The 27,275-nt window shown below is 38.1% G+C and overlaps 1 protein-coding gene across 2 annotated transcripts; it reads left to right on the forward strand.

Moving 5' to 3' along the window:
* The first annotated feature begins 610 nt into the window (after nucleotides 1-610).
* LOC122539968 (phosphoethanolamine/phosphocholine phosphatase-like) lies at nucleotides 611-26,721 on the forward strand. 2 transcript variants are annotated; one of them, XM_043675204.2, is made up of 2 exons: nucleotides 611-700; nucleotides 19,583-26,721. In XM_043675204.2, exon 2 carries the CDS (start codon nucleotides 19,622-19,624, stop codon nucleotides 20,348-20,350), a length of 729 nt encoding a protein of 242 aa, XP_043531139.2. In that variant the 5' UTR covers nucleotides 611-700; nucleotides 19,583-19,621; the 3' UTR covers nucleotides 20,351-26,721. The 2 variants fall into 2 exon arrangements, with proteins under 2 accessions (XP_043531139.2, XP_043531140.2); XM_043675205.2 differs by having other exon boundaries at nucleotides 633-694.
* The last annotated feature ends 554 nt before the right edge of the window (nucleotides 26,722-27,275 follow it).

Genomic DNA, 27,275 nt, shown 5'->3' on the forward strand with positions numbered 1-27,275 from the left:
TGGAGTACCATATAATCCCTATATCACAAGAAGGAAATATTTGTCTTAGCAGGGCTCTAAGGTTGATTGGCGTTGTCCTATGAGGAGAGATGAAGTAGATTGGGCCTATTTTTATACGTTTAGGAGAATGTGAACTGGCCTCATTGGTTTTGAGACTGTGGATGCTGAGAGAAAGTGAGGGCTGCACATGCTGGAGATCAGAGTTGAGAGTGTGGTGCTAGAAAAGCACAGCAGGTCAGGCAGCATCCGAGCAGCAGGAGAATCGACGTTACGGGCAGGAACCCTTCATCAGGAATGAAGATGCTGACAGGTTGTTTCCCCCAGCTGGAGAACCTGGAATCACGGTGCTTAGTCTCTGCTTGAAGGTGAGGGGTGTGAGACGTCAGTGTCTGTTTCTCTCCCCACAGATGCTGAATTTCTCTGGACTTGTTAAGCGGCTGTGGGCTTAAGTGATGAGTCAAAGGGAAGGATTGTCTGTAATAAACCCGCACCCCGCGGTAGCTCCACCTTCTGTCCCCAAGTCACTTGTCTCTAAGTTGCTGGGATTTCTATTGGTTATGTTCCTGGGAGCGTCACAAAAGAAAACCCCTCCTCCTGAAATAAGCAGTTTCCTCGAACCCGCTCCCTGGAAACATCACTGTTACATCTTTAACAGGCGCTCGGTGCAGGAGGTTAGGTCAGAGGAACCTTCCATGTCAGTGTATGTATGTTCTCTCCCTCTCCCTCTCCCTCTCCCTCTTCTCAATCGCCGTGGTTTCACACATTTCTTTTGAATACGCATAAGTAAATGTCTATGCTCCGCGGGAGGTAGGAGCAAGCGGAGATTTCACTGTTCAATTCAATTCAAACTGTTTTCCTTTGTGTCAATGACACTCCAGCTGAGGTGCTTTTCTTAAGAAAAGATTTTTCACCCGAATCTCATCAGTTTGGTTTTGCTGGGCTGAAGGATTGGCTGATAAAGGTATTTGTTGATCTGGGCATAAATCCTTGGCAGATTTGAAGGTCAGTTCCCAGAACAGTGAATGCGGGGTGTGGGAAGATGTTTAAAGTTTCTATCTTCAAGGTTAACAGAATTCCTGCATTGACGTTTATTTGTGTAACAGTTGCAATGATTCCGCGCAAGTTCTCCCCATTCATCTGAAGCTTTTTAACAAATGATATAAATGAGTGAATTAGTGAAGTATTCCGGTCGCGCTTCCTTCTGCCTTCTCCCTTCCACTGCCTGACAATTTATCACAAAGACAAGCTGGAAGGAAGCTGCAATGTCAGTAGCGGATTCTGAGAGGCAGACTGCGCAAATGCCAGCTCAATGCTCAAAGTGAAGGATTCCCCCACGGCGACAAGCCGGTTCCTGGCTTTTAATGTTTTTAAATACAAAAACCTTCCCTCGATTCCGCGGTCCAAGGGCGGACTCACACCAGAGTTGGGCTGTTGATTTGATGCTGAGTGGAGTGAGTGATAGAACAGGCCATTTGGCCCATCCAGTCCACACCGACCTTTCAAAGGCATTTCACCCAGACCCACCTCCCGTATCCCTGTAACCCTCCATTTCCCATAGCTAATCCACCTAGCATGTCCACTGTGGGCAACTTAGCATGGCCAATCCACCTAACCTGCACATCTTTGGACTGTGGGAGGAAACTCACGCAGACACGGGGAGAATGTGCAAACTGCATAACAAGCAGTCAGTCCTTCAAGGGCGGAATCAAACCCAGGTCCTTGGCACTTTGAGGAGCTGTGTTAGTCACTAAGCCACCATGTCACCCTTTTTGTTGTCGATGTCAAATCTTCCCCCAATCCCAGCACCCTTTTGCACCGAACCCTCACTTTATTTGAAACAGCTGTAGGATAATTCTTCAATAATCCATTGTGTGTATTTCTCTAATCTCTAGCAATTTATTTCCAATAACATAAGGAACTGTGCTCCAGGTGGATATGTTACTGTGTAATTTCAAGCAGTTCACTAAATGTCAATTAGAATTGTAGTGCATAACTTTCTTCCATAGAAAGGGAAGAATCCATGGAATTTTTGGTTATAAAAAAGAATTAACATAAATGTCCACATATAACATAATATATGAAGTATTCGGCACTGATGAAAAAAGACATTGATCAAAGCTTTTTGTCTTTCATTCATCTGGATTTGCAAGAAATACCAATGTAAAAGCTAAAAAAAGTTATCCAGTGTGAGAAGAGAATTACCTTCTGTATCAAAACGTTGCCCCTCAGACCCATTTTAAATCTTTTTCTTATCACTGTATGTTGACTGATGGTTAACTACCAAGCTTTCTTTAAATGTAAACTAGCCAAGTTGACTCTTGATTAGTCATGGCATTGCCCTGAGAGATGAGCCAGAGAATGACTGCCAGTATTTTGTTGAAACATGCTCAGTTTGTACACATTGTTTCTGCTTCCAAAGAACAGGGCCCTGCGTAATATTTCCGCTGACATGCTGTGCCAGTGACTTGAAAACACAGATTATAGATAATAGGTGAAAAGACCTGGAGGAAAATGAAGCAAAAAAAGTGTTCATTGTACAAGTTGTTAAGAATTGGAATACGCTACCTGAAAATGATAGAATAAACAGATTTAATAGTGGTGTTCAAAAAAAGTCTATACATACTTTAACATATTCTATAAATAAAAAGGGAAACAATAGGTTTATGAATCTAAATGAATAGCTCTCAAAGATCTAACATAATTATTATGGTCAGAATGGACTCCTGTGCCAAAAGATTTTGCATTAATGGTTTTATATCTATTCTGGAAGTGAAGCTTGCATTGCTCAACTTGAATTTGATGGAAACAAAACAAGAAATTGCTGGAAAAACTCAGCAGTCTGAACTCCACTTCTGAAGAAATGTCGCTGGTCCCGAAATGTTAACTCTGCTTTCTCTCCACAGATGCTGCTAGACCTATTGTTTTTTTCAATAGTTTCTGTTTTTGTTTATGATTTCCACCATCCACAGTTCTTTGTTTTTGAGTTTTAACTTATTTGTGAGACAGTTAATGTTCAGTAGTTAGAATTAACTGTCTCCTGCTTTGGTGTGGTTGGATTGTTATGTTGCCTTGTGCAACACTGCCTGCTCAATAAGATAGTCTGATGTCTTTGTGAAGTTTGTCCGGTCATAAAAAGTTACTTTGTTGACAAAATCCCAGGGATGAACAAACCGAGGTTTTAACAATGATTCCCCCACACTGTAAACTGCAACAAAATAATCTAAACCAGTGTTTTCTTTTAAAACATTAATTTACTGCTCACTTTTAATGTGTTTGAATGCTTTCAAGAAGGTGTTCCATTTATTTCAGTGCCACACCCTTAACATGGAATTAGCCTGTGTTATTTGCATAGAACCAGAAACAGCAGAACCGTTGATTTATTGTTCTCTGTTGCGGCTGTACAGGACTTTGATGAGGCCACTTTTGGAACATTGCGTGCAATTCTGGGCTCCTCCCTATCGGAAGGATGTTGTGAAACCTGAAAGGGTACAGAAAAGATTTACAAGGATGTTGCCAGGGTTGGAGGATTTGAGCTACAGGGAGCAGTTGAATACGCTGGGGCTGTTTTCCCTGGAGCGTCGGAGGCTGACAGGCGACCTTCGGGGTTTATAAAATCATGAGGGGCATGGATAGGGTAAATGGACAAATTCGTTTCCCTGGGGTCGGGGAGTCCAGAACTAGAGGGCATAGGTTTAGGGTGAGAGGGGAAAGATATAAAAGAGACCTAAGTGGCAACTTTTTCATGCAGAGGATGGTATATGTATGGAATGAGCTGCCAGAGGAAGTGGTGAAGGCTAATACAATCGCAACACTTAAAAGGCATCTGGATGGGTATATGAATAGGAAGGGTTTGGAGGGATGTGGGCCAGGTACTGGCAAGTGGGACTAGATTAGATTGGTATATCTGGTTGGCATGGACGAGTTGGACCGAAGGGTCTGTTTATGTGCTGTACATCTCTATGACCCTATGTTTAGTTTTAAAACTGTCCTGTAGGATATGAAGCAAGTGTTTGACTTCATTCTGTAGCTCCAGCCACTGCTAACATTAGCAGTGGGAATCTTAGTGCTGTCTAGTATACTCAGAACTCCATCTTGAATATATTCCTTGCTCTGGAGTCTCTCCTCACTGTAATAACTTTTTATTCTTTTTTATTTGATTTTGTTATAATAAGTTTATCATTCTATTTGACATTTAGAATGGCATCTTCCTCAAGGTACCTTGAAGAAAAGGTATCCTCCCAGCTGGGTTTCTTGTCATCTATAAAATGCAAGAGACCTGATCGGCAAACTCACCCAGGGGCCAAAGATCTCATCAATTCCAAATGTGCGAAGCTGTCAAATAATTATTGTGACACTTCTTGTCTATGGCAATAGCTCCTCTTTTCATTCTCCTAAAGTCGAGAAAAACTAGAATGACCCCGAAAAAATAGGAATGGAGTCAGCACTGCACTAATGTATACCTAATTTCCCTCAAACATTATCTGAATAATATTATGAAATTGTTCATCTTGAAGGCAATATTTGTCAATATCCTTAAGAAATTGAACCCTCCCCATGCAATTGTTTAGCAGTTCATTATGTGCAAAGAACTTACTGTGGCAAGTCTCAAAATCAGGAAGTGCCATAAAATTTAATTATCTTATTACACACAGAAGACATGCAATTTTATCCTGATTTTTGATGAACTACATTTAGAAATGATCTTTGTCCTTTTACTGAAATTATGGAGATAAGGCAGGTCTCTATCTATCATTGTTCTGGACTCATTCCCAAATAAAGTCTTCTGGCAAAATAGTTTGGCAACAATCCATAAAACTGCTAAAGAAAGGTTCTTTCTTGAACGTACAAATAGTCCTCTTTAGATTTTCCAAAATGAATGGCAGATTATGTAGATATCAGTATCTTCCCCAAATATTGATACCTACATGTGACTGAAACATTTTCTGTGATGAGCCATAACAGGGTTGCTTTATGTGGTATAAAGTTTTCTTGAAGAGTAAGAAAGCCACAAGTACTGGAAAGTCACCAACTTGAAACTATTGGAATCAGTTGAAATGTTTTTCTACTCTGGTTATTGAAGGTTTCACACAACAAAATGTTGGTTCCTTCCTCTTTGATTTGGACATGCTGCTGGGGTGTATAAATTTAAAAATCACACAACACCAGGTTATAGTCCAACAGGTTTAATTGGAAGCACTAGCTTTCGGAGCGCCGCTCCTTCATCAGGACCTGATAAACCACAACCACCTGATGAAGGAGCAGCGCTCTGAAAGCTAGTGCTGCCAAGTTAACCTGTTGAACTATAGCCTGGTGTTATGTGATTTTTAACTTCCTCTTTGAGTCATTGATGGACTAATCCTATGTTTATTCATTTTCTATCTTTATTTTACTTTATGCTTTAAAATCCCAGTTGAATTGATAAATTGATTAATTGAGAAGCAGCTGGAACACTTAAGGTAGGTTATGAAATGTAGTAATTGGTCAACATTGACTTTGACCTGAGAGTTTTTGTTCTAACTGTAGGCAATTGTTTTAGAGTACTGTTGTGCTACAGATTGTAGACTCAAAACAATGTGGTGAGCAAACCTGACTAGCAGTCACTTGCATTGAAGTCTACTTCTCAGTCAGATGATTTTTAATATTTGGATGATTGTCTTTGCCTAGCATTAAAAGGGAAGATTAAATATTTCCCAGATTATCCAATAAATTGTGGTTCCTCCATATGGTTACAGACTCCAAATAGCCCCTGAAGGCTCTGCTATATCTCTTCCCTATAAAGAACTAGAAATAAAGGCGCATTATGCATTTTTAGTTCGAACCAGTGACATTTTGGATGATCATTGATTTAAAAAGTAATGGTATAAAAGTATTGTTAATATCGTTTGTAAGAAGGTTAAACTACAGAATTAAAATTGATGGTCTGTGATGGATGGTACTACTGAAAATAAATAAAATATCACCAGTCAGTTTCTTTATTTCTACATTTTTTTTGTATTCTATGTTTTAACAATTCACATTATTCCTACTGCAAGATTACTGTGCTTGTTCAAAAGCATCACACACAACACAAGGGAGAGGCAAAGAGTTGGCCACCTAGCCATGTCTGAATGAATAGCTGCGGAGGTTGGAGCTCAGACCATTGACAGTTTGTGTGTTTGTCAGTTTGAGAGATGGAGAGCTGGGGGCCTCCTTACTATCTGATCACAGGAGTAAATGTCAGGTGGTCACAGGGAACAAAGCACTCACTCATGTTGACCTGACGTCAGTAACGATTGACATATGATCACTTAAAACACTCTCTTGCCTGAACAGTTCTAAATTATGCCATTCGTCTCCCACAAGACCTGCAAGTGTCTGACAAGAGAATGAGGGTTACTGTAGAATCATAGATTCCCTACAGTGTGGAAGCAGGCTCTTTGGCCCATCAAGTCCACACCAAAGAACATCTCATCCAGACCCATCCCCCTACCCTATCCCTGTAACGCTGCATTTCCCATGGCTATCCGACGTAACCTCCACATCCCTGGACACTATAGACAATTTAGCATGGCCAATCCACCTAACTCACACATGTTTGGACTATGGGAGAGGACTGGAGCACCCAGAGGAAATCCACACAGACACTGAGAATGTGCAAACTCCACACATACAATTGCCCGAGGATGGAATTGAACCTGGGTCCCTGGTGCAAGCCACTGTGTCATCCATCTTTTTCTCACATCATGTTTTAAGCATTGCTGATTGCAGTTATGTTCTTGCCTTGCTTTCACTGTAAAATTTGACCCAGTGCAATTGTTAAAATTAAATAGTAAAAGCTATGTTAACATCATTGTAATTGACCATTTAATCATATCGAAGGTGACAAGGTTCTTCTACCAAGGGAGTTCCTCTCACACACACACACCCTGATGCATTGCAATTAAATGTAAAGATTGGCTCTGCCATATCATCTTTGATGGAAAATTTTTTGCGCATCAACCCCCACCCTCCCTACTCTCTTACATACATTCACACACATTAATGTTTGCCCCAAGAGAAAGGGAAACATCCATTTGATGTGTTGCTTTTGATCAAAGCTTTTACAAATTCCCTGTGGCTGATATTTCCATTTCACTCAAAGAGCATAGAAATGTTGTCAGGTTGTATTTCCAACATCAACTCAGCTGATTGTGTCACACATAAGCTACTTTCTTTAAGTTCCCTAATAAAGGGTTGCCAGTAGTCAGTAAATGACCCAGTTCAGGTATGTTAAGTTATTCTTTCAAGTAAAGCATTGTTTAAAATTAGTACTGCGTCAATTTAGTGTTTAGATCCCGAAAAGCAAGTTAGTATACTAAGTCAACTCTAGTCAATTATTTTCAGCCAACATTGGTGAATTTTACTTAATGCAATGCTAAACAAATTCTGACCTAGTAGGTTGGCCTTTATGCAATTGAAGCCTCTGGTTCAAGATGCATCAGTGTCTGAGGAAAACTGGTGCTGGAAGCTCATGATGAAGGAACAATATTGACATATATCTTATTGCTTATTGTTATGCTGAGTCATTAGTTCATAGGTTTATGATGCAAAGTGATGTCAACAGCACGGGTTCAATCTCCACACTGGCTGAGACTGCCATGAAGGACTCTCCTTTTCAAAGTGTCCCCTCTCCTGAGGCATGATGACCCTCAAGTTAAACCAACCTCCGTTGTCTCCCTCTAATGAGAGAGCAGCCCTATGGTCTGCTGGGAGTGTGGCGGATTTACCTTTCATACTCCACATAAGCCACCTTATGCCATAATTGCCTCTTCCTATCCTAAAAGGAATCTCTTGATTCCTTTTCCCCTTTATGGATGCATTAAGCTGTTCTTTAATTGCTATTACAATCACTGCATTCTTTTCACTCTTTTAAAGATTTACTCTTAAATTATTTCTTTAAAGTGTCAGCTGCTCTTATTGTATCATTCTGGTCACTTGCACAAGTAGAATCAGTTTCCCCCCATCCATCCTCTTGAACTCTATAAATGTAATGAATTACCCCAGTCCTCTGGTAAGTATTGACATTCTCATAGAAATGGTCTCCAACCTCTTCAATCTTGCCTGACAGTTGTGCCCTTCAAATTCTACTAACATTCTTGTAAATATTTTCCATATTCTCGCAAGTTTTCAGTATCTTTTCTGCAGCACAGAGACCAGGACACTTTATAAAACTCCACAGGTGGTCTGAACAAGGTTATTAACAGCACTTTTCTAGTTTTGTATTCTATTCTTATAAACCTCAGTACTTTGGTTCATCTCCTAGCCTGATCAACTTTGTTAGTTCTTTTAACAGTTTATGCACAGAATCTTAGGTCTCTCTGCTCCTCTACCCCATTTATCTTCTTACCTTCTAAGGAATAAGTAACCCTCTTATTTCTCCTATGAAAATAACAACAGTTCTTTTGAAATAATTAAAAGAATATATTTCCTCTTTCAAGCACCAATTCAACTTGCAAGCTGTAAGAGCCTTTTCTCTTCCTGTGTGGTTCTTTCAAAGGCTACTTTCATTTTCTAGCAAGCAACATCAACTGTTAATTGGGAAAGAGCACCAAAACCTTATAAGAAAGATCAGTGTCTGGCTAACACTTTTTAAAACAATGTCACCAATTTTTAAAATCCAAGAAAGAACAAGGGTTGTTGTTGTTATTATTGCTTGTCATGATACTATGCCTTTGAGATCCATTTTTAATCTTTTTTTTAAGGGAGGTCTTAAGACAGAGGCGCCAAACAATCTGTGCAAAGTCACTTGAGTAAACAGTTTGTGAGGCCTTGAGGTCTTTTTTAAAGTTGGAACGATCCAAGCAGCCTGAATGAGTATAGTCAAGCTCCCACAGATCCAGGATTTTTGGTTTTTTTTAGTTTTTTAGTAGCGGTTGCTGCTGGGATCTTGAAGATGTGGAAGCTGTTTTTTCATCTTTCGGTCACAGTTAAAAGCTGGGGTTCTCCTCCTACCATGAGAGTTGCGTGTGAAACAATCTGGTTTTCTGAATTTTCCTTTGTTAAAAGGCTGTTTATTGAATGTTACTATATTGGATCAGTTAGTTACTGTATCTATTATTTGATAAATCATTTTGATAGTGTTACAGCTCAGCCAATTTTCTTTATTTTCTTTTTGTTATTTTTTAACTATATCATAGTGTCATAGATGTGTACAGCATGGAACCAGACCCTTCGGTCCAACCCGTCCATGCCGACCAGATATCCCAACCCAATCTAGTTCCACCTGCCAGCACCCGGCCCATATCCCTGCAAACCCTTCCTATCCATATACTCATCCAAATGCCTCTTAAATATTGCAATTGTACCAGCCTCCACCACTTCCTCTGGCAGCTCATTCCATACACGTACCACCTCTGCGTGAAAAGGTTGCCCCTTCGGTCTCTTTCATATCTTTTCCCTCTCACCCTAAACCTATGTCCTCTAGGTCTGGACTCGCCCACCCCAGGGAAAAGACTTTGTCTATTTATCCTATCCATGCCCCTCATACTTATGTAAACCTCTATAAGGTCACCCGTCAGCCTCCGACGCTCCAGGTGTATGAATAAAGTGTGTTTTGCTTCAAATCTGGTATGTTGACCAGTTGAATTGCATCTGGAACACAACACTCCACATTTGAAATAAAAGGTTAGGGTCTAGACAATCTTAATATATTTTGAGTGGGTTTGGTCTGGTCTATAATATGCTGCACCAAGAGATGAGTGATTTCGACACTATGAACAAGGACAAGATAAGGTGAAGTTTATTATAGCTCTAGATATATGACTTGTTGCTAATAGTAGTTATATTAATTATGATCAATTGATCATTAGGAATTGATTAACCATGTGGATTAATTTATTTAAAACAGTAAAACACATTATAAGTTATAAAACAGACATTACAACAAGCCAACTGATTCCAGTGTTTGCAACCTTGTACATTTACACAGTACATGGAACCTTTCAAAATGACTTATCTTAAAGGAAAGGTACATATATGCCATTCACACCCGCTCCTTTTTTCAATAGAGCTGTTTACAATAAAAGTAAATGTTTATATATCCAGATTTTGGGAGAGTGGCATCATCTGGAGGTATTGTGGATTTTCAGAGTCACCAGTGTTATTATTGCTTGTGTTGTCATGTTTTTCTTTCATGGATTGTAGTTGCTCTTCCAGAAGGTTCTTAGCCTGACACACTCTTGCCAGACTTTGCTCCAGATTAGCTATTTACTTATCTTTTTTCTCAAGCTGTTTTGAATGGTTCCTATCTTCTTGACTGTTATTGGTTTGTTTGTTAAGAGCTTCGAGCTTCTGGTTTAACCATGAATTGATTTAATTCTTCTGTTGATCAAATATACTTTTCCCATTTGTAACCTACTCTAATAACTGTCCGGCCTCTTAACGTTTTTCTTTTCTTTTTGTTTTCTTTGAAACCTGGAGCTCTCCTACCTGCCATGTCAGTCATTAGTTTCCTCTATATCCTACTCAAGTTTTTCCATTAAGGCATCATTGCTGGCATTTATTTATGAAAAGACTGTTTCAGCTCATTGTGTGGGCACTGCCTCTTTACGTTTTGTAGGTCTGTCGTTTTCCCCAATGCTTTTTCTTTGCTTTGAGCTCAAGCCAATGTTTCAATAAATGTTCCTGCTGAGCCTGAGCTGTTTCCTGTAAACTAGTAATATTTTCATTGAATTGATGATTCAAAACTTGGAGTTCAACCTGCTATCTTTATTTCTCCTCCTGGGCTCTTTTCATTTTGTGAGTTGAGCAGAGATATCTGATATCAAGATGGTGTTCTCAAGTTTGGATTAAACCTGAGTTAGTTCAGAGTTTTCCCCTTGAGCTTTTATTTCTCTCTCCATGTCAGAGAGTTGAGATTTTAGCTCCACTAATTCAACAGGAAGTGAAGTGTTCGTTCCTCTTTCTTCTTTCGTTCTGCATGTGTTTCCTGAATAATCTGCAATGGTTTCTGTTGTGTCTCTGATTCCATAGCGTGTTACAAGTAGGAGGTAACACATATTGGTGTATCTGCCTGTCTCTATTATCTGACACTGAAAATATGTTGCTGGAACAGCGCAGCAGGTCAGGCAGCATCCAGGGAACAGGAGAATCGACGTTTTGGGCATAAGCCCTTCTTCATCCCGAAACGTCGATTCTCCTGTTCCCTGGATGCTGCCTGACCTGCTGCGTTGTTCCAGCAACACATTTTCAGCTCTGATCTCCAGCATCTGCAGACCTCACTTTCTCCTCTGTTATCTGACATCTGGGTGGTTTGACAGTACTTTCCAATACGAATGATCCAGTACATGAAATTGGTGACCCCTGACATGCTGTATGTTTTACCTTTACTGATTTTTGTCTCTTGTCTTGAGAGTATATGTTGTTTATAATTCACAGGTATAATATATGGTCACTTGTGCCTATGTCAATAAGTTAATAATAAACAGTCATTGGTTTTCTGAGGACAGTTAATTAGAATTTTTGCCAAAGTTCAGATAGTGTAATGATATTGATGTCTTCTAGGAGATTGACAGTGTGATACATGCCACTCTTTGTCTCCACGGGAATATTTTCGAATTCTAATATGCAGATCACTTCATGTCTATACATCCAGTAAGATGCCAGATGGTCTTTACTATATATTGAAGATAGTCCTTGTGCAAGGTTTGTTTGGGTTGGCATATCGCTTTTTGTAGCTGCATCAGCCTTTTCCTTAGTGCACTGCCTTTGTAACGTATCTTGTAAAAATGATCAAAAGCTGGATATTTCCATGGTGTATGCAACTTTCACGTGTTGCTACGTGTGGGAGTTCTAGTGATTGTGTCAAGCATCAAGTTTGTAATTAATGACTTGTAAGCTTTGTCAATCTGTGAGGATTGCTTCATACTTATGTTCGTGCTTCACTAGGTTCTTCGACACTACAGTTGTTTTTCTGGCAAAGCTTTTTGAAAAGCATCCATTTGAATGGATGTGGTCACCAATTTGAAAATTCTGCTTGCTCACTTATCATCTAAAAGATCACAACATGATTTTTCTTGCATCTGCTTATCAAAGTGGATATGGATTCTGTAGCCTTGTGTTTAAAAGGCATGAATTTTAATCAATTGATGTGCAAGTTTAATCTGACTCTGAATTGACCTTCTAACATGTCCCGTATCTTCTGGGGTGTCTTAACTCTTCAGCTATTAATCCTGATAAGTTAAAAGTGTGGAGACTTTCATTCCTGATTGTTAAGAAAATCTTAATAGTTTGCTATTTTTCTGTATTAGACATACGTGAATTTAGACACCATAGATCTGAACAAACTTGAAATATCCTTAATTCTATTAGGAGGTTTGGTGTGTCCAATTTAAACAAAGGAATTTTATTCTGAGAATTCCAAGACCAGTACAAGAGAAAGCCATAGCTAGTGAGAACTAGCAGAAGAGTAAGAAACAGGGAGAATACTGTTTGGTTTGGAAAGGATCCGGCAAGTAAGGTACCAATGAGGAATTAATAAAATGTGGCATTGGCGGGAGATGAGTAGGAGAAGACATTGCAGAGAGCCCACCAAAAGAATGAGAATAAAGAAGAACTCCCTTACTATTTATACCAATCTAATCAATTTAATATTTGGTACACTCACTACCTTTTATTATTACAGTAAAATCCAACAATAACTAATTAACCAACTTTGCAAAATTAACAACTGCGCTAATCACTGAAGTACACCACAAAGCAAAGCTCAAATTCAAACAAAGATCATTTCTTCAGAAGCATGTATTGGCTGATTTAGTCGGTAAAAATATGTCAGTCAGTATTTCGTCGGGAAAAGTATGTCAGTCAGTACAGTATTTGGCTTTCTCAGTTTGCAACTCTCCATATATTTCTGTCATCATTTTCTGTCTCAGTTAATGTCTGCTTGTCTCGTTCTCATTGTCTATGGAGAACTTCAGTGATCTAATGAATACATGCCAATACTGGTCATTGGCTAGTGATCCGTGACTACCTGAGGTGACCTTGAGTTCTACAAGATGGTATGGATAGTAATGACCTCTGTAATCTCTGAGACAGTGATGCAGACAAATGACTGTAGCTTCAGGTCTTTCAGTAGATTTCAGAGATGATCTGCAACACTCTGCCTTCTGAAGCAAAACTCTTCAAAAGGGGTCCTGACATGATCTGTAGTGTATATCCTTGAGGAGAAGGAATAGGTGGTTCCTTTCCTTAGTTTGAACTAGTTTTGATGTTTATCCGCTTCTTTTATGATGGTAAACATAGATATGGCGCTAGGAAAAGCCATACTTGCTGCTGAAATACAATAGCTGTAGATGGATGAGAAGTCAATAAAGCTGGATTCTTGGCATTTGCCATAAATTGGAATGCCCTCCACTTTAAAAAGAAATGCTGCTTCAGGATGACATAATGGTTGCATGTTTTATTGTAGTCTATTTATGATCCTGTTTCAGCAGCTGGTAGTTGGAAGATGTGCAATATTTTACATTTATGAGGATAATAACATGTTTTGGATTGTGCCTTTAACGTGAAGTAAAATGAAAGGGACTGATCTGTTCTGAAATCTGGCTGAAACTAAGCTTGGGTGATTTTATTTGTTAGAAATTGAAGGTGACTAAATTTGTTTTCCTGAGAAATAGATGCAGGGTGTTTATACTTAAGAGTTAATGGCAGCAGCTGCTGTGCTTATTGTGTGGATTGAATGAGTGTCTTCAAGGTCACAGAAACTAGTTAAGCATGTCAGGTTGCCAGCAGTTATGCTTTACGCTGTCCATTTAGTTTCAAGGTGAGAATTGGTCTCTTAAAGATAGCTAATCAATATTTCTACCTGGATATAAGGCCCATGTGTTTCTTGTTGCCTTTGGAGATGAGCCTTGAAAGGGGAATGGTCCACATTATCCCTGAATTACTCAAAATATTAATCTGCCAGAATTTTAAGAGAGAGCTGCAATTTGAAGCAGGATCCTGTGGTACGACAAGCAGGAATGCAGATGGGCGCTTACACTCTTATTTAAAAGACCGAGTTAATGGGGAGTTGAAATGATACTGGAAGATGTACCTGGCTTCATTCAAACTTACTTTTCATGTCTTCAGACAAAAAATCTGCCCTGATCAATGCAATTGGATAGGAGTTTTAAAAGTTTTTTTTTCCTGTAATTGAATTAAAATATTGATATATTACAGTGATAGCCCAGTGCACTTTATACTAATACAATGTACCACAAAAAAAAAGCTATTTATAACAAGAGAATCCAGTCTTGTGAGTAACCTGATTTTAAATAAATAACAGAACATTACTTTAAAATAACTGTATATACACGGCACGGTGGCTCAGTCATTAGCACTGTTGCCTCACAGCACCAGGGTCCCAGGTTTGATTCCAGCCTTGGGCGACTGTCTGTCTGGAGTTTGCACATGTCTGCATTGGATTCCTCTGGGTGCTCTGGTTTGCTCCTACAGTCCAAAAATGTGCAGGACAGGTTGAATTGGCCGTGCTAAATTGCCCATAGTGTTAGGTGCATTAGTCAGAGGGAAATGGGTCTGGGTGGGTTATTCTTTATGGGTGGCACAGTGGTTAGAACTGCTGCCTCACAGCGCCATAGACCTGGGTTCAATTCCCACCTCAGGCGACTGACTGTGTGGAGTTTGCACGTTCTCCCCGTGTCTACGTGGGTTTCCTCCGGGTGCTCCGGTTTCCTCCCACAGTCCAAAGATGTGCAGGTCAGGTGAATTGACCATGCTAAATTGCCCGTAGTGTTAGGTAAGGGGTAAATGTATGGGTGGGTTGCGCTTCGGCGGGTCGGTGTGGACTTGTTGGGCCAAAGGGCCTGTTTCCACACTGTAATGTAACCTAAAAAAAAATGTATATATTTAAAACTTGCCAAATGGTGCCTGTCTGTTTCAAACAAAAATGCAGATTAATTTTAAGAACCCCCTTGAAGATCCATGAGTGAGTAGAACTTTGAGGGAAGAGGGGTTGGAACATGATTTAATTCACTCTGAGTTTGGGGCTAGTTTTGTGGGTTGAATCAGCTTCTGGCACTTTTTAAAAAAAATAGTGCAAAAGATAACAAATTTATTTTATGTTGATGATATTTTGCACTTAAAGTTCAATCATTTTTCTGTGCTTCTTTCCAATTTCAGTGAGGGCACAACCCAGCAGAAAGCTTTAGCCTTGTGAACAGGCTGACTTGCACATTTAGTTACGTAATAATAACTGCACTTTTAAAGGGCTAACACATGGGTAACACTTTTTGAGACCTTTCTAAGACATATTAAAATCTTATGTCAAAATGTTTTTCTTTCTTGCTAAGATACAGATTGACTTGAGAACATGTTATAATCGTAGCTGGAAAATTGTAGCCATTTTACATTGGCTGGGGCGGCACGGTGGCTCAATGGTTAGCACTGCTGCCTCACAGCACCAGGGTCTAAGGTTCGATTCAGCCTCAGGCGACTGTTTGTGTGGAGTTTGCACATTCTCCCCGTGTCTGCGTGGGTTTCCTCCGGGTGTTCCAGTTTCCTCCAAAGATGTGCAGGTTAGGTGAATTGGCCACGCTAAATTGCCCATAGTGTTGGTGCATTAGTCAGTGGAAAATGACTATGGGTGGGTTGCTCTTCGGAGGGTCGGTGTGGACTTGTTGGGCTGAAGAGCCTGTTTCCACGGTATAGGGAATCTAATCTAATCTAAATCACTGATCCTCCTCAACCTCCCATAACTTAGAATGAGTTGATAGGCAACTCTCCCATGATATTGCTGATACTTACCAAAGGAATCTTCTTTAAATCCATATCTATCAAATTAGGTGCTGCCAATTCTTGCAAAGAAAAGAACAAAGCACTTTCCACTTACTTTGATCAGTGAACGGTCAGTGAACTATGGCAACAGCAAGAGTGTTAAGAGGAGTAGGGAAGAGAATAAAATTATATTTTTTCTTTGCCTTTTTCCAATATAAAGGGAATAAAACTGCAGTGCAAATAAATGAAGAAAAATTGTGGCAACTGCACTGAACTCATCAGATCAAACCAACATGCTTCCCAACTACTTAATTGGAAGGCAGACTTCTCAAAAAAGTGTTTTCCTCCTGTTTTGTAGAACTGTGGTTACACATTGAAGGTCACGGCAATAAGATGGGATTATAACCCACTTGTTTCAGCTAAAGGCTAGGACATCAATTATACCATTTTTCTTGCCTGAACCGCTTTCTTTTAAAAAGAATTGCCTAAAATAAATTTGGAGCTGTAAGACAAAATATGACATTTTTAGATAGAATACTGGGCAAATTGCCAAATGTCTCTGGGAGAATGCATAATTTGTGGACACAATAAATAAAATATTTGTTGTGAATTTATGTAGTAATGGAGAAGAAAATAACTATGAACTGTTGTGTTTTTTATGTCATTAACAAAATATTGTCAGTAAACCACTTATAAAATAGGCATAGAATTGAGACAATTTTATCAATCATGATTCCTTTTATTTTTTTTGGAAAAAAAAGACTCCTAATAACACAAGAATAGCAATTTGTTGCCTCAGCTATATTGAAAATAAAAAGCAACCATAGAAACTATTCATGAATCAAAGGAGTTATGTGGAATCATTATGTAGCAATACCACTCCAAGTTGATTTAGAGCATGATTTTTTTTAGAATAAACAGTTGAATCTGTAAGGTACAGCACAGAGATCAGTATTTTATATCCACAAAAGAACATGGCTCTAACTAATTTGATGTTTTTTAGGCTTTTTTTTCATGTTAATGCAATCTAACTGGAAAAGGTTGGAAATCAAAACGAAATGTTGAGGATCTACGTGTTAGCCCAAAGCAACTTGTCTGACACTCAGACTGGGGAGATGTTTCTGCTTTGGATATAGTCAACAATCTGGGCACACTCAGGACTAGTGCTAATTTTTCAATGTGCAATTGTGGCTTCGACTTCCACTCAATGTCACTCACATCGCCACAAACATTACCATCTTCCGTGAATTAATATAATTGAGCAGAGTTTTAGATGGTAATTTTTATTTTTATCATCTCTTAAACATAATTTTTGTAATAAGCACTACTTAGTTTGTATTAATAAAACAGCACAAGGTTTTCATTATTACTTTAAGTGTCTATTCGGCAAGCAGTGAGTAACCTGATTTAAGGAACTAAAAATACATTTCCATATTGAATGTGGTTGTACATTAAATTGTAAATTGCAACAGCAATTAATAGAATTTGTGCCTGCTGTCAATAAAAAGGAACAAAAATAATTAAATGTAAACCTTATTACAGCTTTTCTGGATTGTTGGGTAATATAGCTATTGTTTTCAATATCCATCAATACTCCATTTCCAGCTATTGACTCCATCCTTCTTCCTGGCAGCTGCTTGAGGTGATACCAGACTATTCACAACCTTGGAGTCATGTTGAACCGCAAATACCATCATTTAAGACTGCATGCTTCCATCTCCATAACATTGCTCAATTTTAGACCCTACTTCAGATCCTCTGCTGCTGAAACCCTTGTTCCTGCTATTGTTCACTTTAGACATGTAAAGTCAGTATGCTCCAGGTGATCACTCACATGTTACCATTCATAAATGTGAGCTCATCCAATATTCTGCTGCTTGTTTCTTAACCCGTACCAAGTTCTGATTACCCATCGTACATACCACGTGTGTTAACCTATATTTAGCTTCTGGTCAAGCAACACCTTAACTTTAAAATCCTCATCCTCATTTTCAAATCTCTCCAAAGCCCCATCTTTTCTTATCTCTAAAGCCCTGTCTGTCCAACAACTCTTCAAGTCAGATATTTTTCATAAGTCTGTTCAGAGATGTGTTGTCACACGTCTGGAGCAGGTGGGACTTAAACCTAGGCCTCCTGATTCAGAGGTAGGGATACTACCAATGTGCCACAAGCACCCAATCATCCAAGGCACCTCTCATCCCTTAATCCTGACCTCCTTGAGCTTTCCGGTCTTTAATTGCTGCACTATTAGTGATCACCTCTGCATCTGTCCTAAAGTCTGGTGTTCCCTTCCAACATTGTTTTCACCTCTTTACCTCACTTCCTCTTTCAAGGTATTTCATAAACTGATATCAAAATATATCAAAATCATTGTATGTCTAATGAGGCATAGACAGCAAACGACTTTGATATTTACAAGGGTTTTAGTGCAAATATTAGCTTCCACTTTTCCCGGTGCAGAAACCAACACCCACAGGAAAAACGCAGTTCTTAAATAAAAAAGTGTAATGAGTATTAACTGCTGTCAATGATGCAGTAATAGTGTTCCTACTTCGGGACCAGGTAGCCTGGGTTCAAATTTCACCTGCTGCAGAGGGAACATCTATGAATAGGTTGATTCAGAAAATATCTATTTGAACCTTAAAGGCTCCTGCATTTCTGATTCTGACAGAAGACTACTTAAAATCTCCCTGCTTGTGTTTGATTATCTGACCTAATGTACCTGTAAAATGACCTGGACCATATATTGTGTGTGTGTGTGTGTGTGTGTGTGTATGCAAACATAAAGTCATTGTTTTATTTTTCTACTCTCTGCATTGAAAAAAAATTGTAATATTTACTGTGTTTTGAACTTCAGAGCAGATTTACCATTGTGACTTATCAACAGTTTTATCAAAAATTCTACTTTAAAAATATTTTTAAGCCAAATGGCCATTTCTTTTTAATTGGTGGGGGTTGGGGGGGGGGGTGGAAAAGTGCAATGATTACAGTGACGGCCGATTGGATCTCATTGATCATGAGATCCTTGATTGAGGTTGTAATATGGGTCAATCAGGGAACCCTGGGTGATACATATGAACAGGATTCGGGGAGTCTGCTCATTCCAGGGACTGGCTTTGAGCTGGCTGGTCAGAGTCCATCTACTGTGCACAAGTAAATAAAGGATGACTTAATGACAGGATACTAAGCTATGTGCTGTTATTTCAGAAAGGCAATGAAGGACGATTAGTCACAAAAATATGTTTCCTTTGTTAATTTTTGCCTCTGCTGTGTCCCTTCTACTAAAGTGTTGATACTGCTTGCTTGCCATAAATAGTTGCAAGAGGACTGGATGATGAAATGCTGGCAGAACAATATATTATTGTTTCAATGTGCCAGACCAGCTAAAAATTGATGAAAATAACATGATATGTGGTTGCAGTTTGAAAGTATCAGAATCAACCGGTTTGTTGAATGGGCTAATACACCTGGGTCTTTGCTCAGGTGCATGTAAATGATTCCTTGACACAATTTGAAGAGTGTGGATATTTACCGGGAAAATATTTATCCATCAACCAACAACATCAAACAGATCGACCTATTGCCTGTGCAAATTAGCTCTTATATTTGTTTCCAATAAACAATACTAAAGTGGACTTAAACATGAAGTTATTGCCTGGAAACAACATTGGAACATCCAGAGTAGGAAAATGGCACTGTCTAAATGCAAGGTCTTCTTTGTTTCTTATATTTGTTTTGTAATTAAGGTCAGTAAATGGGAAACATGACCCAGCACCACTGACACAACACATGATAATAGCCTTTTGACATTCTCTTAACAAATTAAATGCATTTTTGTTTGTTTGTTTTGCAGAAGCATTTTACCTGTTATCTGATAACTCTACATAGTAAAATGAAAAAGTTTCTGATTGTATTTGATTTTGATGAAACCATCATTCAACACAACTCTGATTATGTCATCCTCAAATGTAATCCTGACCAAAATCTTCCAGAAGAATTGCTGCAGCCTCCTGAGGATGGACACTGGACTGAGCATACGAGCAAGATCCTCCGGTACCTGTGTGGAAAGGGTGTCAAGGAAGAAAGCATGAGAAAGATTCTAGCTGAAACCCCACTAACTAAAGAGATGCTAACCCTATTTCAGTTCCTTAGAGAGTCTTCAGATTTATTTGAATGCATTATTATCTCTGATGCAAACACCTTTTTTATTAATAGCATTCTTCAAGCAAATGGCATAAGCAATGTATTCCAGAAAATATACACAAATCCTGCATGCCGTGACAGCACAAACACGTTTGTGATAAATCCTTACCATTCCCACCTGTGTCAGGAGTGCCCCAACAACATGTGCAAAAGACAGATCCTGCACGATCACTTGGAAGAACGCAGTGAAGAAGTTGAATTTGAGAAGATCTTCTACGTTGGTGATGGCAACAATGACTTCTGCCCGTCCATAGTCTTGACAGCAACAGATGTCGTCTTTCCAAGGAAGAACTACCCTTTGCATCGGTTGATCTCCGAGATTAAAATGGCAGAACCCTCCGCATTTCAAGCTCAAGTGGTTCCATGGGAGTCTGCAGAAGATATATTGCTTTTCCTTCAAGATTGCGCAGGGCAATAGTACCACTCAAATTCACAAAAGAGCTTCAAGAAGAATTTCCATTTTCTGGTAGCAACTTAAATGCTCTTTGGGAAGAAATAGAGTAAATTTGACAGTTAAAATGCATGATTTTAATGCTTACTGAAATAAGCAGGGCCTAACAATTATTTTCCACACCCAATATTACTAGTAATTTTATGTACAGTAACATTTGTGACCAATGCTAAATGTGGATTGCCTTTGAAACCAATGCACCTGTTCTTGTTATATATAGATTACTGGGAGCTGTTTGTCTAATTATTTGTGGAGGGAGATTGTATCAGGACATGGTGGTATTGTTTCAAGGATATGTCACTGTACTTTCAAACCTCAAGGAACTTTTTTTTTAAAATGATAGACACAATCTGGAACATGTTTATGTATTCAGCTTTACAAACCTATTCACCACAGATTAATATAGCCATCTTCTATCAGTGTGTGGTAATTATTATAATCTTTCCTGAATATGGAATGTTGAAAGGGGTACAATATTTAGATTTCTGAAGGGGAAAATATAAAATATCATTCTTCAATTTCCATTTCTATAATTTGTTAACTCAAACATTAAGTTTCCACCGTCCAAAACTAAATACAAAAACTATTTGAAATACCCAAATAAGGAATCACCTCAGAAATGTCAGTGAGATGCATTAATTAAATAGTGGATGGGTAACCATTAGGGATTTGGGATTACTGGTGTATAATTCAAAGATTTTAAGCTTTCTATCGCATTCCTTGTTTGAATGGGACTTGCCACAAAATGTTTGGAGACAGAGGAGGCCATTCAGTCCACCATGTCTCTGTCTGCATAAAAAGCCTGTTCAGCCTCCTCCTGTTTCCCAGCTTTCAATCCATAATATGGCAGGTTACAGGATTTCACGTGAATGTCCAGGTACTTATTACATGCTACAAGAGGTTTAGATTTATTGTCATCACATGTACTCATGAGTACAATGAAAAGTTTACAACTCTCCACTTATGGTGTCTTCTTAGGTACAAGGTACCTACATGCACTACCTTTGGCACAAAGCAGAAAAATATTATACACTCTTCATTGTACTCCGGTACTTTTGTATTTGAGTACACATGACAAAAAAGTCAAAAGTAAAAAAAAACTCAATGTTTAACGTTACAGTTCTTCTTACTGAAAATTAGAAAAACAAAGAAATATAGTTAAAAGTTCAACACCACAGTCCATAAGTGCCTGGCCATTCTGGGCTCGCTTTCTTCAAAAGGCTTGACCTCCCCCTATATGTCCCCTACATTTAAGTCCAAGTGATTGATATGTAAGGGAAGCAAAAGGACCTAGTTCTGTGCTCTCCTGAGAAGAGTTTTTCAGCCACAAATAAAATCTTGCTGCTTTAAATCTAGTTTAGTTTCATTAAACGTTAATCTAAACAAGTACTAAACTGGATAATGACTTGCATGACATTCAATTGTATTACAACAGAAATAAATAGAGTAACAGAAAATTTTCAAATTTTTGTCAAGCTTGCTGATGCGTTATATGGAAAAGAAACAATTAGATAATTCTGCTGATTCAAAAGAAATTAACTGAGAAATTCCGCAAGACCTTTATGGAAAATACTAAAATCAGGGAACATAACACCTGGAAATTGCATTGGAAAGGAGATATTACTAATAAATTATTTAAAGAACATGAACTGCACTGTGCTGCTACTCTGGTGTCAGTACGTAATGTATACCAATGACACTGGATCTGAACTCGAAGTACGAAAATGTCTTGAATTGTACTGATGTCTTCTGCTAAAATAAAACAATCAGTCAAAGTTTAGACATTAAAATAGTTTTCCTCTTTAACTGCAGCTGTAAAATATAGTACTCAATATATATCTTCCAGGGATTGATGTATTTTAAGTTAATTAAAATGATAATTTCACCAGATATGCAGAGCACTACATTGTCAGAGCCAAGAGGTACACTGCAGGGTGAAAGTGTGTGAATGCAACAAGACTAAAACTAGTTAGTTTGAAATAATTGTGATGATGTTTGTGCATTCTTTGGCAGTTGGTCTTAGTATCTTAAAATACTGCTATTGTTCATCTGATACCCTGTGTTACTCATTACTTACTGAGATGCAAAATTTGTCGCTGCGTAAATTGGACAGTAATCCTTTTTACCCTCTGTCCAATGTTCTTCCCCAGTCCTGAAGAGGGGAGAGAGATAAATTGATAACATTTGAGAAGTTAATAAAGGAAATCCCTCCACAGAAAAGGCCCATTATAAATAAAACCATAAATAGTTACGTTGGTAATCTGACTGCTATGGGAAAACAATGTTGTCATGTAAACCTATTTTGAGATAATAGCGATAAAATTATGTGCATTCTTTTCATTTCTGAGAGACCGATACATCCACATCCAGCCAGGCTCAATGAATTTTAATCCAAGCCAAGTTAACATAATTCAGATCCCTCTGAACCTTTTTTGGGGTCCAAGCTTTGTTCTGATATTGTTTAACACCTTTTTATAAACACTTATGTCTTGTATCATCTTTTCAAGCATACATCAGCTCACAGAACTGAGATTTAGAGAAATACATTGAAATGATTCATACTAACCAAAACAGCTCCTGGAATGTTGTGATCTTTATGGTTTACTCTTCTGGGAAGGCCTGCATGGTCATCTTGGAGTAGCATGGATGTGGCCTCCGTGCAATTAGAACCTGCTCTGGATTAGAGACCCTGAATGTAAAAACTACAGCATGTCATTGCCCTACATCTCAGGAAGTAGCAGAGTTATTTTGGCTATAGCTACATGACATATTTATTTCTTGATTAAACTGTTTTATTGTTGATTTGTCAGGTTTATTTATTGACCTTAGCTGATAAACAATTTATAATTATTAGAAATTTTAATTCAGGAAATTATTTCTGTTGCTTAAGGGAGCAAACTGTGCCACTACAGGTTTTTACCTTAGACAATGAATGAGAAAAGAATATGAGAATTTAGTTCCTGTTGCAGAATTTTGCACCTCTCCTACCCCCCTGCCCCCGCTGCCAAGCTTCTTGAATTTCTTTTATAGATACATCAAGGAAATGAGTGCTAAAGTATGACGTGGAGTGGACAAAGTTAAAAATCACACAACATCAAATTATAAACCTGTTGGACTATAATATGGTGTTGTGATTTTTAACTTTGTGCTAAATTATGACACAGTTTTCAATATTATTGTTTTCCACCATTCTTGTCTTTGCAGATATCAAATACAGACCCATTTAATCCTAAAATGCAAAAGAGTGTTGCACTAAATTGTCCGTTTAGAGATGGATTCAGTGGGCCACAGGCTTAACTACCAATGATGGGATGGGCGAGGAGAACAGAATGCTCAAGAAGGAATTATTATGTTCCCCCTACTTAGGAATTCACAATTCCTAGTCCATCAGTTTTGAAGTTTTGGTGCTGTTCATGTAAACTTCCCAGTCAGATAACTAGATTTTAACACAGTTGCTGTCATGCTATGATTACAAGTTGTTGTAGTTAAATAACTTTCAAAGAATCTCTGATGATCTGTTGTCTGAGTGGAAGGGAGTCCTTTAGGAGACTTAGTAGATGGAGTTTTATTTGGATAAATGCAAGTTATTGTAGGACTTATACAGTTATAAATAGGGCCTTGGCTGATGTTGAAGAACAGAGAGACCTAGAGGTTTAGTTACAACATTTTTTGAAGTTTCCATCAAACATAGATAGGATGGTTAAGAAGGTGTTCAGCAAACATTTGCCTTCATTGCTTAGACCATTGAGTATAGGAGTTGGGACATTATTTTGAGGTTGTACGGGACATTGGTGAGGTCTCTCCTGAAGTACTCTGCCTAGTTCTGGTCTCCCTGTTATAGGAAGGATATTATTAAGCTGCAGAGGGTTCAGAGGTGATTTACCAGGTTGCTACTAGGAATGAAGGGTTTGAATTATAAGTAAATGTCGGACAGTAGGCTGGGCCTTTTTTCACTGGAGCATAGGGGATAGAGATTAACAAAATCATGATGAATAAAGATAAGATGAATGCCAGGTGTCTTTTTCCTTAGATGGAGGATTTCAAGACTAGGAGGAATCTTTTTAAGGTGACAGGAGAAAGCTTGAAATAAGACAAGGGGCAATTTTTTCACATAGCGAGTGTTTCATAGGGAATTAAATTCGAGAAAGTAGCAGATGTGGGTATGCTTACAACATTTAAAAATACATTTAGATAAGTACATGAATAAGAAAGGTTTGTTGAGGAGGGGATATGGGCCAAGCTCAGGGAGATGGGTCCAGTTATGGTCGGCATGGACTGGTTGGACCAAAGGGTCTGTTTCTGTGCTGTATGACCTATGAATGGCTGAATCTCTTGTTTTAAAAATCTTTTGAGGTGAAGTGCAGGTACAAATTTATTAAAGATTCCCTCTTTAATTACAACAGAGAACTAACACATGATTACATTTGAGGGCCAGTGTAGGTGAGGACAAATTTCCTCACATTGGCCAAATTACACTCTCTTCAGCTTCCTGGTTCCCCTGAAACTCAGAATGCATTGACAGTGTAAGATAGTTAACAAGCAACATGCAATGTATTTGCAGAAATGTGCTTTTTAAAAATTTCTTACAGGAAATTTTTTTTTACACTGTCTAACAGTTTGAGGGGGCTTGAGTCCATCTTGATCTAGTAAGAAAACAAATTCATTTTCGTGGTGGTGGTTCTGCCAAAACATGCATTTTGTTTCATTAAAGTTGTGTCGATTCCACCTCCTATTCAATGAATCTCAGCAGAGGCAGTGCAATCAAACCAAAATGCAACTTGGTTTAATTCTAGAATAATTTTCACTTCAGTGATATAGATTGTGCAGCTGTGAGTAATAATTTAGCACGTAGTTCCTATGATGGTAATAAAAGGTTGTAATATTTTCTCTTTGCACAATAAGCTGACACTGGGGGACCAGTCAAGTTGTCTGGTTTAATAGCTTGCGTTTGTAAACAGTATTTGATAGTTCCAACCTTGTGACAATCATCTGCTTTTCATTGGTTATTAATACCATCTGAAAAATTGAAATAGAAATAGATGTGTGTATTATTGCAAACTTGAAGGTAGAAATTTACTTTTAACTGTACAACCCTTAGCTAGACACAGTAAAAATGAACACTTGCTTGTACTTTTGTTATAATCTTTACCTTTTAGCTTGCTTTAAAAACTAAATATAAAGTAGATATCAACTAGGCAATTTGAAATGTGTGCTTCTAGGTAACTCTGAAGTTCACAAGTTAGATGTGGATTTCCTTGATAATTTTTTTTTGGCATTTCTTTGTGGCTTGGCTTATTTCCACAATATGGGCAAAGTTCACTTATGCTACAACCATAATAATTTATCTAAAATTATAACTTGTGTTGTTAGCTTTGAAACAGTTGAGCAGTTAAGCTCTATTAGAATTTATTGTGAATATAATTTGAATTGTTTGGAAAAATTTAAATTAAACCACAGTTGATTTAACCTCAAATTGATTTCATTTCAGAATTTTTAAGTAATGCACAACTTTGTCAGCCAGTCTGTAAATTAAGGAAAACATTTTAATCTGTGTATGTGTGATTCTTACCTTCATATATGTTTGCATATGGCAAAATTTACAAATGGCGATGAGATAAATGATAATATCTAGTGATCCTGTGGGTGAAGTGCACTTATGATGAGTGCTAGAAGAGAACACAACTGGACTTGCTGATTCTCATTATCAAAAAATTGAATGTGGCGATGACTATTTGGGCCAAGAGGGGCAGGGTGATTGGTGACCAGGCACCACCGCCCAGTGAGATCTCCTTTAGAAGAATCTTTTTTTTAAAAAATTGTGATATTTGGAAAAATAAACTATTGCAATGCAAAACATTTTTATATTAGGCTTTCAAATTGCCAAAGAATTCACATTGTGTATTTTATTCTTAAATATCTGATACAAAATGCTCTAAATTTTAAATAGGAAGAACTGGGATGCTGCGGAGGCACTTTAACCATGAAGGTGTAATAAAATTTAGAATATGGCTGCAATTAAATTATTCTACAGTTTAGCAGTAATTAATTCTGGCACTGTATGTAAGTGTAACTTTTTTGTTGACTATTTGCAACAGACATTATTAAAATTATAATCGGAAAGATCACTAGAAATTATAGAATAATTTAGTAAACCGAGACGCTGATGTGGAGATCATCTCAATGTGTAAAATTAGTTCATAAATTATGAATGAAATTTAATGCTAATGTGAAAGAGGAAAAGGTTCTATGGAAATCTCAAATGATTTGTTGTTTTGGTATTATGTTGATAATGATCCCTGTCTAACTGATGTCAATAAATCTATTGGAAAAAAATGGGACTCCATTCTGATCTGCTTTATGTAAAGCATTTCTGATGCTTTTTTCGTATGTTCTTATTTCCTTCCTCTTGTGCTTCTCTTCCATACTACATGGTATGTAATCTTTCCTATCCTCAGCAGTAGTCACATTAAACTATGGCTTCTTCAGTGCTAGATGCTCATAGGTGGTCCTTTAGTTTTTCATTTCAGTATAATTTGAGAAAACACTTAGCCTTCAAGCTTTGTTTGGATTGAAATTGGAATAACTCCATAGAGGCTAATATCCCATTACCAATTATCCTTGACACTAATATTAGCTCCCTAAGAGCCAGCTCTCTGAGTGAACAGAACCTCTGACAGTCCTGTTTATTTTTAAAAAATCTTCTTTTTTCCTTTTTCTTTTTTTTAATTACCCTCCTACTACCGCCTAATTGTGGTAGTGCTTATTCTTTCCCCAGCATCCATGTCGTGTGTGTGCGGGTGAGACAGTCCTGTTTATTTTTTTTCTGTTCTTTTTTTTAAACATGGAGAGTGTCTTTGCCACTGAGCCAGCTCCCTCAGAAACAGTTCTCAGA

Source organism: Chiloscyllium plagiosum, unplaced genomic scaffold (genome assembly GCF_037043375.1).
Source record: "Chiloscyllium plagiosum isolate Xiang-an unplaced genomic scaffold, Cpla_swu_hap1 HiC_scaffold_32, whole genome shotgun sequence".
Lineage (NCBI taxonomy): Eukaryota > Metazoa > Chordata > Chondrichthyes > Orectolobiformes > Hemiscylliidae > Chiloscyllium > Chiloscyllium plagiosum.